The following is a 13077-nucleotide window of genomic DNA, read 5'->3' as shown; positions in this document are numbered from 1 at the left end:
AACCAATTGCTACTGGCTGGTTTCTGGCTGAAGACCTGGAGAATCACCTGCAGGCTATCTTGGGGAAGTCAACATGTGCAGCTGTGAGACAGCAGCCAAACTGCACCTGTGAAGAGCAACAATAGTAAAAGGTTTGCTGCAAGCTTCTGGAAAAAGAAGTCAGACTGTAGTACCAGCAAGATCAATGGGGACATTGGCTGTTTGGCCATGAGAGCAACATAGAGGTCACTGTCTAGACTTTAAAGTGTACTTTAGAAGGATGCCCACGAGACCAGGTTACTGTGAAAAGCCCTGTAAAGTGGTATAGCTCTGAGCTTTGGACTAATGGACCTCGGTGTTGACAGGGAATGTCCCTGATGTTATCTGTACTTTTGACAGTGATGCTGATGACTCTGCGAGGACAAGGGAAGATGTTTCTGGTATTTTATGTTATTTCTTTAAACCGAGTAGATGAGTGGATATATAAGGACTATATGCCAGTTGTATGGGATTATGATCAGAGTATGAAAATGCAATATCAACAATTGAAAAAGGTTTCTTATGAGATCACGGAAACCAACACGACCCTTTTCTTGGTTGTATCTGATATTGTGTGTGCAGAGATGTATGAACAAAGGCTTCAAAGGGACAACAGCAGATTTTCTTTTCTTGTAAAGAGCCTCTTATTAAAAGAGGCCTTCCTACATATCAGGCATATCAGTAGCTGGAGCCCCAGGGGCGTGTTTAGCTCTAATTTACTCATCAAAAGCATCAGAGTGTCTCTCAATAATCCCCACAGTCCATTGGTTGTTTGGGGTGGAGTCCCCTGTCAGAAAGCATGCCCTGGAATGTTAAACACTAATTCACCTCTGAGCTGCCGAGGTGGATAAAGTGATTGTTCTATCTGGGAGCTGATTAAAACAGGCTCCGGCCTGTTTTTCCCCTCTGCGCTCACCTCTGACGTCCATCACATTCATTTCTGTATTCATGAGTGGATGAGAAAGCGCAGGCAGAGCGACTGCCGTATTACAGATAATAAGGCCAGCGGGCACCACATTCGCTGCCACAGGTTTCCCCCTGCCCCAGCTCATTCAATTACTTCACAAGAGTTCTCTGAGGCACAGCTGCACTATGGGGGTGAAGGGGAGTAAATTGAGGTACATTCATGTAGACACATGCACGCGCGCACACGCACACACCTCACATTTACAAAGAGGTAGAAGAGGCACGCACACATAGACACACTCTCTCTCCCTCTCTCAGTGCAGCAAGAGCAGCCAGCATATAAAGGATCTTACTGACAAGCGTAGTAGTCAGTGCATTTCTCACACAAGTAGACAACAAAAAAGGTCCGTCCTCTGTTCCTCACTGGCTCTATGAAGATTGTAATGATAGTGGTAATGACTCCATGTAAGAAAAATGAAATCAGGGCCATTGCTCATGGACTCCATATATGAGGTCACCATTATCTTGATGAAATTGTAGACAGCAGCTGTATCATCAATGGGAATGAAAGATGGACTCTGGCAGACCTAATGGGCCATATCCTTTATCTATTGACATATGGAGCGACACACTGGTCATTTTTCTCATAGTGTTAAACTGTTAGTCAGCTTATCTCACTTTATACCAGATGCCGTGGACACATGTTACAATCTCTTTTACATACATAAATCCTGTTTCTTGACCTGATATTCACAATGTCACAGTTTAAATTATAGATCTGTCCACTGAGTGTCATAGCAGCTACAATAGTCTCTCCAAAGAAGACTGGTTGCTGTCCATGGTACTAAACTTGTGCCCTTGAGTTTACAGTGGTTTCAGGCTCTATTAAACACGCGGGGCCAGTGGGAAATAAAAGCTGGTGCCCAGTTCCCTTTAAGTACCTGAAATAACAAGAGTCAACCTACTGAACATTCACAGTTTTTCTGCCGCTCCAATTCTCAGATGAGTGATAATGTACTCTTCAAATAAACGTGTTTTAACATGATGTTGATCCCTTTTCATCAGCGTTAATAGTTCTTTGCTTTAAAAAGGAAAATAACAGTTTTCTATTTTGGGAAATACAATCATCATGATTTCCTGCCAAGATTTAGAGAAGAAGATCACAAATAGCAGTGATTCAGCTGAGCCTGGCACTCAGACTGGAAATGTGAACTCAGCTAGCCTGCTTCCTTTGAAAGGTAAAGACATACCCCTATCAGCACCTCTTAAGATACTGAGCACATTACATCTTATTTATTAAAACATGGTTTTATGGGGAAATAATGTAGGAAGCTAATCGAGAATAGTTTGGCAAATTGTAGTTTTTGCTTCTTCTTCTTTCTTTCTTTTTTATTTTTTATTTTTACAGTGGTTGTTGGACAAAGCAAATGTAAACTGTGCTGTGCTAAACTAGGCTAACTAGCTGGAGCCTCCAACTCCACATTTAGGTTGGTATGAACTTCCTTATCATACATTGATAGCAAGCTACTTCTTCGAATTTATTTGCGATAATATGCAACTCCAGAGCAAGATCTTGTACTCCACAGTGTATAAAGCATTGGGAGTATTCAAGACTCACCCATGTAAGTACACCCTTAACATATGCATATTAACAGACAAACCTTTTCTTGACCTTTGATTTTGGAATCCCACATTTTCCAAACAAAGAATTCCCAGAATTGGCACACTCTTCATTAGGTGGCATAATTTGCATTCTCTTATAATTGTGCTGCTTCCTTGATTATTAAATGATCACCCTAATTAGGGAGCATAATAGGGTTAATCAGACTCTGCTCATCACACTTATTATTATTCCTGCAAAAAACGAAGGAAAAAGATACAGTGCTTGATTAATTATATCAGCCTTTTCATCAGCTGGGCTACCATTCCCCCCTCTGAAATTAATATCATGTTGTAAATGGAAGGAAGGAGCTGGCCGGACACAGACAGATGAAAGATTTCACTCAAATTAATTAAGCGCTAATTATGCAGCAGGAGTTGGGAACAGTTTGCATAATGAGCTCTATCAAAAGAGATCAGTCACGGAGAGGGGCTGTAGAGTTTCTATACAGCCCTCAGATGATACACACACACCACTGTACTGGATGAAGAGGGCTAGCAGAGAAGTGGGAAGAGGGTTAAAGCACTTTGAGGCTTGAGTTGTGAGGTTGAGGAGTGTTTTGTTTGGTCTGTCAATACGATGTGAACCAGCAGCCTCCTCACTTGGCATGTTTGTGCCACAAATGTGGATAAATTCCATTCTCACTTAAAGATATTACATCTGTCCTGGGGCTGTGTGTGTCTTTTCCTTTTCTTTTTTTCTTTCCTTTCGGCTTTAACATCAGATAATGAATTCCCTGCTCCAGGAAGAGGTAATAAGAACAGAATGTACCCTTAAATTCGAGCTAATCGCAAACAACCTGCAGCCACACTCCAGGGAGCTTTAAGACCCTAATCACCTCCCACTCCAATTCTTGTGGTGTTCAGTTATTGTTGATCAGGGAATATACTGTGACTATCTATTTAGACAATGGGAAAAGGGATTAAACAGACAGAAACTCTCTATGTCCTAATCGCCTGTTTAATCACAGCCACTGTGTAGTGTATGGAGTTGAGTTACTTGAACTGATTTGTGCCATAGCAGGAGCAATCATGCATAGGCTAATCAGAGTGCACAGCCCAGCACTGCCCTTCAAGGTCTCCGAGTGGAATTACAAAGACTATGATTAGTTAATCAAATGAAGAACCCGATGTCCTTTCTTTATTTGTGTATACACCTTATCTAAATGGAAATTGTATAGCTGAGGCACTTCTGGAAGGACACATCTACATGTGAATGGTCCTTCTTGAGTCCTTGGCAGTGAATAGAGAATAAGATCTTTCACTCCCAATCATCATGTTATGGCATTGTGGAGACTTTTATATATCTGAATGATATTTGTTGTCAATGTTCATGTGAATGATGCAATCACTCAGTCTGTTGTGAAGTAAATCAGGAAGCACTAGACAACGTCTCTTAAAACACAGATGACAACATATGGCAGAATGTCAAGATTTGAGAGCAGAGAAGGAACAGCAAACAGACGGCAGCACTGAGGCACACTGAGGGTTACTGAGAGGACATGTAGGTTTATACATACTGCATGACACCTTTAAATAGTTCAATATACCATTATAAAGTCTTAATGGGCTCGTTAGAATTTATTAGATTGATTATAACTTAATTGGTTGTATGTTTAAGCTGCATTAGCTGGATACACCCAGTTTTAATAACCTTGAGAAACATAATAATGTATGCAGCAGAAATGAGTAGCACATCCAGAGACTGTCCCATGTTAGCAAGCACCTGCAGTAGCCGAATTATTAGTCATACTTGTGAAGCTGTATTTGATGACTACACAACTTCTAGTTTATTTAAATCAAATTAACACATGCTTTTACCTAACAGTTAAGCAGTTAGCGCGGTTAGTTAACGGTTAGCTGGTGAGACAGAAATACACTGAACAGACATCTATCTGACGCATCCAGCAGTAATTTGATTCATGCATGTATCTTATATTGAAATGCTTATGCTAATGAGACAGAAACAGTTGCAGTCAGTCAAAATTGGATTACACAGCCTATAGGCACAGCTCTGTGTTGCTCCTCTTAAGCTGCTAATAAACATGAACACGTTTTATTTTCTGTTATTGAACCTTTTTGTGGCAAAAGGTTTTTTGGTTTATGATGATAAGTGGCATAAAGCAGCACACTGATACAGGTGCCACAGAAGAGCAACCAGTTAAGTCTGAAGAACATTTTCTCCACATCACTAAAAAACACATGCTCTGAATCTAGATTGATTTAGATTTTATTATAAAGAATTTTTTTTAGCATCAAAGCCGAACTTTTTCCACCACACGTCCTTCTGTCAGACATGCTGTTAGACATTGTGACTGTTGTTCCTAAAGAGAAAAGAATTTCCCTCCATTGCTTTGTGATAACTTCCTTCCAGAGGCGGCAGACTTGACCTGCTCACTCCCCTTAGAATCACCTCCATTATTTGTCAGTGACAGCAGCCCTTTGGAGGGCGGGGGCCTCCCTGAAAGGTACAGGGTCGTGGACGTCCCAATCCATCTCTGTCCGCCAAGAGATTGATTGTGATTTAGTGCGTGGGGCAGGAGATGGTGGGGTTCTTTTCTGATGAGCGATAGGTGGGAACCCTTTGACTCCCACCACATGGCAGGCAGAGGCAGCGCTGTGATGAGGGGTCAGAGGCAGCTGGTGGGGGTAACTGGGGTGGATCTGGGGGTTGGATGGAGGCAATGGGGGGGCTATATGGATCACAAGATAGAAGGTGTCAGAAATCCAGGACAAAGCCTCCCCAACCGACCGCCTGAGTCTATCAGTTGCCCCATCCATCACCCGTCCAGCTTTGTGGTTAGCATAAAGGTGGCTAGCTAATCGTTTCATCATCAAGGGAATAATACACAGTAGCGTATAAGAAGACTTTACAACGGATGAAACAAGTGTGTATTTCCCTGATTTAGACTAGTTTACAAAAGTCTGTGTTTAAGGTTTAACTCTACACAGGCTGGGTGAAGTTTGTTTGAACACCAGTTAATGGTTACACGTGCACGGATGATGGAGCTGGCTGCAAGCTTAGAAATGATCAACTCCTCAGTTTTTAATTCTGAATGAAGTTACCATGACTCCTGAGGGATTTTCCTCATATCGTGCTCAGAGAAACAGAGGAGATATCTGCCCTGATTAGGAGACTAAAACTTGTCTAGTATGAAGAAGATATGCTTGATATCCTGTCAGCTGCTCTAATGTCCCAGTTCTCTTCAAAATATCACAAGATCCCAGACAGATATGCGTAATACACAATATCTGGGTGGAAATCTCAATACTCAGGAGCAAAGTTCAGCGAGACTGTTATTCCTATTCTTGACTGAGCTTTTTGTTTCCCAGTCCAGGTCGGATGTTAGGCACAAGCTGTCCTTGGAAAGATGCTAAGCTCAGTCTCAGCCTCGCTTCACTGGGCCATGCCAGCAGCTTCCCTCCGTAATCAACCAGAGAGGCCTCATTAGGAAATAATCTTACAATCAGAAAACAAAGATTCAGTAATTTCATGTGGAAATATGATGTGTTCTTGTTTAATGAGAGCTTTATCCGTTTGTTTGTTTTTATTGTATGTCATTCGCTTACACATGATTTAGAAATGAATCCAAATCATTTATTACAAGCACATCACTTAAAATTAGAGTATTCAGTTAAATTCAGTCATAATATTTCGAGGGCATTAGTGAATGTAAGCCGATGTATTGTCAATCACAGGAAGTTGTGTCAGCCAGGTGAATGTGTAGCCAGTAACCTGATCTGCTGTTGACAGAACAGGAACAGGTGCTCCAGCCAAACTAATCCATACATGCACGCTAGACACAGGTCGTCCATTAAGGCAGATTGATTCAAAGCTTTAAAAGACTACTCATCAACAATCCCAGGCCCGGCCTTACGATTTCTGTTGCCATGATACCAAATTGCAGTAATCCAAGATGGCCTGCATTGGACAGAGAGAGGAATGTTCACTGTTTGCCCAGCTAATGCTGGAAAAATTTTGTCACACAAGAGATAAGGGAATATTTCTGGAAATAACGTCCACATTTTTCAAAGCAAAAATTAAATGGCTGGCTGATTTGTTGTCTGAAATATCCAGGGTCCACTCCACAAGAAGATACTTGAGCTTTATTTGACCTTATAGGTTTACTCAAAAATAAATGAATAAAAGAAAGCAAACTAATAGAAAACTAAGTAGGCTATATTGTGAGGCTTATAGCAGTGGGCTGAATATGGAGGTAGCTCATTGTTATCTGTTGCACAACCATCTCAGATAATAGTCAGATGTGGGAAAAAAAGGCATAAACCAGAATTCACTTTGATTCAATGTTATTACAAAACCTACTTCCATACGACCCCAAATGCCACATAAAGGTTTATAGGCAGAGGCCAGACATCTGCTGCGCTCTGATTGGTCAAGGAGCCAGCAGCAGCCTCACCTGTTATCCACAGCTCAGTGCATGGTAAACACCCCTCAGTCAGACCTGTGGAGAGAAGGAGCCCATCTGGTCAGCAGCATTAACAACCAGCTCTTTAACAATGGCTTCCGGGAAAAAGGAGAAGGGCACAACAGGCTATATCAGCCAATAAAAACAGGCTATGCATGACATTTAGCGCCTGATGCGAGGCTTAGCAGTATACAGGTTACTTACTGTCCACACCAGCCCCTGGCAATAAAACAAAAGGCAATCTCACAGAGCGGGGGGGTGTAAAGCTGCCTGTTTCAGCTGCTGCTCTCATAATATGCGTGTAAAGGCGCCGGCAGAGCATAAAGTTGAAAACCATTAAGGGAATCATTTTCAGGGTGCTCTCACATAAACATCAAACAAGCAGACAGGCAATACCTTTAGTTATGCAAATACTATTAATCTCCAATTTTTAATAGTGTGAAAAGTGTCACTGCAACCAAGGTGAGAGGACAGTGGCAGCAGTGACAGCTCATTTTCTTTGGTGAGGAACGGCTTGTTTTTTTTTAGAGGGATGTAAAAAAGTGAAAAATTCAGCAGAGGAGTGAGTGAGGATCATCAGTGGAGAGGACTATGAAGTGGTTATTTGACTAAACAGTGCCATCTAGTGTTCAATTGTCCACCCCAGAGAGCCTGGAGAGAGCAAAAGACTGATGGAAAAACTAATTTATATAACTAATTTATATCAAAATTGTAAAAATGGTCTTCCAGTCGGCTGACAACAGGTTATGAACTGTTAATGTGTGTTTTGCACTTGAATTATTTAGTTAGGATCCTGTTCTTCAGGATGCTGCTGACGAACAGCAGTACAGCACATCACACGTCTAAAAATGATCTCTAATAGGTCAGAAAACAGGGGTAACTCGGCCTTATTAAATATTTGATGGTCTCTATTTTTTTTACAATTGCCTCCATGCAAAAGCTGGAGACAAAGTCTCTAAATGAGATCCAGGGAATACAAAAGGGATGTGAAGACAGAAAGGTTCGGGGTGGAGTTTGAACAGCAAGCAATGGGCTCTCTACAGCTGCTGGCACTAATGAGGATAATTACCCCAGTAATAACATTAGCCTATCTGAGGGAATGGAGGGGAAGGACAAGTGGTTGTGTTTGTGTGTGTGGGTGGGTGGGTATGTGAGCGTGTGTGCGTGCAAGTGGTTGCTGTGCGTGTGTGTGTGCACGCGTGGCAGCACGCGTGCCTTTCCCTCTATCTCACTTGCAGTCTCTCCCTCATTCCCTGAATCTCAATATCTCTTTGTTAGCCCACAATAATTGTATTTGGGCCTCATATCCGCCATATCAGATTCGAGTTTGTACAAGGTAATTAGCAGAGGAAGGGAAGCCTCCACACCAGGAGGACAAATGCCCCCATGACATCATTCTGGCTCCACTCCCCTCTCTCTCTCTCCTTCCTCCTCTTCATCTTTCTTGTCATTCAGCTGTCAAACAGGGGAATAGGGGCAGAAATGTAGAGGCCAGTGAAAGTTGATGACATTGAAAAAGAGAAGGGTTGGGATTAAGAAGATAAAGAAATGAAGAGACGAAGGAGAGATAAAGGAGAGAAAGGGGTGGAAAGTGATTTGAGATGAGATGGAGGGCTGTGTTTTCACCACAGGCCTGTAATCTCCAATCAGCTTTTACTAACAGACAGCGGGGGAAAGTTCCTCTGCGTTAATGCATCTCGCCATTCAGAAGGAGCCGGTGTATCCAGCTGGGAGTCGGGGGATGAGGGGAGGATTAACTGGCACTCAGGTGGAGAGAGATGAAGAGAATCAGATGGAGACCCTGTGGATGGTCACACCCTCTCTCGCTGCTGCTATAACCTTTTTTTTCTGAGTGAATGAATACACCACAACTTGTGTACCTTGGGTGGAGTGGAGTTTTCAGAGTGATTTATGGCCATGTAGGCAATTTGTAATTAGCATTGTTGTGTTTTTGGAGATATGCACATACACATTTTTACACTTTGTAACAGCTTTAAATGGGCATGTCTGTGTTAGAAGATTTAGTTAATTATGATCACAAGTTACAAAAACACTAAACAGCAAATAACAGGTATGATTTATTTGTGAGCCATGATACATTTAAAAGGTAATTATAAGCAATGTGATGCTGAAGTAGTTATTCATCTTACAACTGAGCAGAGAGCTGTTGTGAATTTCAAACATCATGCTCTTAAATTAAAAGCATGTTAGCTGATCTGTTGTGTTTCTCCAAGGCTATTTTTTTCCAGAGTAGCCTGCTCTTATAAAAAAAATATTTAAATTAATGCCAGGTAATCTCCAGACGCCAGCTGTCCATCACTACTGCCTTCCTCCAAATGATCAAAGTATTCCTCTTCCTCCTTCTCCTTCTTCTCCTCCTCCACATGGCCCTTCATCATCTTCCCTGCTGGAGAGTAGATAAGAAATGTTTTTTTCAAAATAATGAGTTTACTGTGCTACTGAGCTGTTATACCACAATGATCAACAGTCCGCTGACTGACTCACCTTGTCTCAACACTGTGAGCTGTGCAGAAGCAGATGTCTCTCCCAAAGCATTTTGGGAGATGCATGAATAGACCCCTGCATCGGAGATGTGTAGTCCCTCTATCTGCAGCCATGTAGACACAGTGTAGCGCTGGGGGCCTCCACGAGCCTGGAACACAATAGGAATTCATCTTTACAATTGATACATCCTTATTTATATGTAAGAAATGTTGTATGTTGAGACTTTTGTCAGCAGCAGTGGTAGAAAGCAATTTAGAAAAATAAATCATGACTCTAATAAAATCATTACTCACACACTGGGACCAGTACTGAGTCCCTTGTTTCAGTGTTTTAATGGAACAGACAATAAAAAAAATTGTTATAGCCAATTGAGTGTATGACTGTTTATGAGTGAATGACTGCACAAGAGCACAATGCTGTGTGGGTGTTAAAAAGAAAAACATTTTGTTTCATTTTATTTGTGAATACACTCCTGGTGAATTAGAACTGTTCTTTAGGGGAGAAGTGAAGAAAATATATGATTGATGGCCACAATTAAAAACAGAAGAATCAAAGCAACAGAAGGTGTCTCTTTCAGACATTAGAAACCTCACTCCAGAGCATTATAACAGCGTACAATCTATCATTACAATCTATGTATGTAAAATCTGTGACATGTCCCTTTGATAAAAAAAAACAAAGGTCCTCTTCAAGTAACACTTCAAGACACTGCAGGTAACAGTTGAACATACGCATGCATGCTTAATGAAAAGTTCAGTGATGCAATGCAACCTCAGTTATTTTCAGACCTGGACTGAGATGTGAGGATCATCCCCTGGCAGGAAGTTGTCATTCCCCTTCTTCTTCCAGTTCAGGTTTGGAAGAGGGAAGGCTGAGACTTCGCAGCCAAACACAATGTCATTCCCTGTGTAGTTTGACAGGTTTCTGGGACCTTGAAGGATACGGGGAGCTGCAGCAAAAAGGAAAGGAGTACCCCAAAGTTCAAAAGTAGGACCCTTTAAAGTCGTCCCCTACCAAGAAAACTATACACATGCACTGAAATCTTAACAGCTATTACGTTTCCTGGACTGACAACATATGAAAGAAAAGAGTGCAGTAACCAGAGTAGCAGGGTCCTCTCCCAGTGAGCTTCAGGGATGTGTTTCGCCGGCTGGAAGCCTCTCTCAGCTGGCAAACATTTGGGTAAGTCCACCCATCTGAACCACACACAAATCCCTTATCCTGGCACACACACGTAGGCTCTGGTTCAGCCCTGTGTTCCCTTTTTGGTATTTTCCTCTGGCAGACCAGGCCCTCTCCACAGTGACCGTAGAACTTCTGAGCCCCGTCCAGGTCACACAGCTGCCCCTCCACGTTAGCACACTGCTCACAGCACCCACAGTCGTCCTGCACCCTGCCCGCGGGGCAAACATCAGGCACCGGCAGGCAGAGGCGATAGCTGCACTCCTTGCAGCCCTCACCCTCTTCCCACAGCCGGAGCCACCCGCGGTGCTGAGGTGGCAGCCCCAGAGAAGCCTGGAGCCATACGATCACATACATACAGACAAATAAGCAGAGATGTCCCATGCTGCTGCCCTGCATCAGCACACAAAGTCTGAGGCAAATCCTGAAGTAACAACTTGGAGGCACGCAGCTGACCCAAAATGAAACTGTGAAATTGTAACAACCTGAAGTGAATTCATAAGATAGATGTCAGTCCTGGTTTCTGGTCTCTATCAGATAGTCACATGGTTTTCCTCCTCTGAGTTTTAAATGTTTCCTTGTGCCCCTTCTTTTCTGTCCTCTTGGACTGTTTTTTTTGTTGTTGTTGTTATTATTACCATGTACCCCTGCTGAATTATTTTGCCATGTTGTTTTCCTCCTTGAGATTTCCTCATCAGCTCCAAATCCTTTCTAACAAAGAGGCAGCATTTGCACTGAATGGAGGGAGCAAATATCATCTCTCAGGTACATCCGACTCTTCTCGTTTTTCTTTCCTTCCAACCCTGCTGCCTTTCTTCATGTGCCAGTGTCTCTGGGGAGGGCAGAACTGGCAAACGGACTTCAGAAATGGCACAGGATATAAAAGAATCCTGTTCAGTCTGCTCGCTGTGTTGCAGAAAACAACAGCAGTCCATGTGAACATAGTGATCCTAATACAGATTTGACATGCAATTATCATGCATGGATCTGAATTTAGAAGAAAGATGAGCTGTGTTGTAGAGGGTCACTAGAGGGTGCTGTGAAATTCCTGCAGGTTTGGGCACATATTTTGATGATTTCATAATAAGTTGTGGGTGTTACAGAGGCAAAAGTATTTGTTCATGGAATGAAAATATGGAGTGTGGGACGGAAAACTATGAACTGTAAATGAAGACAAACCACAATACATTTGACATCAATTAGGGGGTTATTATGTCATTTTCATAATTAGGAGAAAAATAAAATGGAGTAATTGTGACAGTGCATATGTGGGGTTACTTATACTTAGGCCTATCCCCATTAGGCTACGCGGTTGGCGCATAGGGCAGCAATGAAGTCCCTCCGCTTCTGACTGTCTTTGGCCATCTTCTCGATGGTTCCCCAGCTCTGGTGGTGCTGTTGGAGTTCCTTCTTTATGGTCCTACACCATATCATTTTAAGCCTCCCTTTTTTCATTTTGCCTTCTGGGATCCAATGTAAAGCAACTCTTGGCATAGTGTTGGTGTCCATCCTGAGGCCTTATGATTATGATTATGATTATGCTGTAGCTACATGTTATCTTGTTGGGTAGCCTACTATTGAGAAATGTATTGTTTGAGTTGGGGACTGTTCGTTATTTATCATCAGTGCCACCGGAGGGATTCACGGGACTTTTTTTTTTTTTTACATGACCCCCCTGTCGGAGTCAGTAAATTTTAACATGACCCTGCATTAAGCCTTATCAAAAGATACATGACCCCCCCCGCCCCCCAGCCATCGACACGTGACATCGCATCACGTAGCGCGTGACACTACATTATTTCATTTTGACAACCATGTGTGCAACATCCATGCCATTTATCAGCTGTTATTAAAACCCAACTCATCAATAACAGAATCGCGATTTTGGACCAGCTCACATTACACAACAAGACATTAACAATTAATCCACACTTAAACCGAAGCAACAATAATGTGAACTGCACTCAACAACGTATTATTGCAAGGTTTACGACAGATATGACAGACAACTGTGTGTGTGTGTGTGTGTGTGTGTGTGTGTGTGTGTGTGTGTGTGTGTGTGTGTGTGTGTGTGTGTGTGTGTGTGTGTGTGTGTGTGTGTGTGTGTGCGCCTGCGTGTGTAAGAAAGAGAGAGAGAGAAAGTAGGTAAAACCAGCTAACTGTTAGCTACCGTAGCTCAGGCGTCGGTCTCCCGTCAGGTAAAAGCTGCCGTTTATTCCTCAAATGAAGCTCATTAAGTTGTTGAGCCCCGGTACAGTTATCCACCACTGTAGTTGAATTAGCCGCTAAACTGCTGGACGCTAAAACCGAGGGGGGGGGCGTCTGTTTGTTTACAATTCACGAAAGCAACGTGAACGTACGTGCTGCTCAGACTATGTAG

General features: G+C 42.5%; 1 protein-coding gene across 1 annotated transcript; it reads right to left on the bottom strand.

The window, feature by feature from the left end:
• Positions 1-9067: 9067 nt before the first annotated feature.
• On the bottom strand, positions 9068-11525 carry LOC146964059 (kazal-type serine protease inhibitor domain-containing protein 1-like). Its single transcript, XM_085767007.1, has 4 exons — positions 10616-11525; positions 10304-10464; positions 9516-9663; positions 9068-9417 (listed from the first exon to the last, which is right to left on the bottom strand). Exons 1-4 carry the CDS (start codon positions 11094-11096, stop codon positions 9287-9289), a joined length of 921 nt encoding a protein of 306 aa, XP_085623133.1. The 5' UTR covers positions 11097-11525; the 3' UTR covers positions 9068-9286.
• Between the last annotated feature and the right edge of the window lie 1552 nt (positions 11526-13077).

Source organism: Trachurus japonicus, chromosome 22, assembly GCF_045865225.1.
Source record: "Trachurus japonicus isolate A0001 chromosome 22, Traja_1.0".
Taxonomy (NCBI): Eukaryota; Metazoa; Chordata; class Actinopteri; order Carangiformes; family Carangidae; genus Trachurus; species Trachurus japonicus.
The sequence above is the reverse complement of the archived record's forward strand: the minus strand, read 5'-3'. Positions and strand labels throughout refer to the sequence as shown.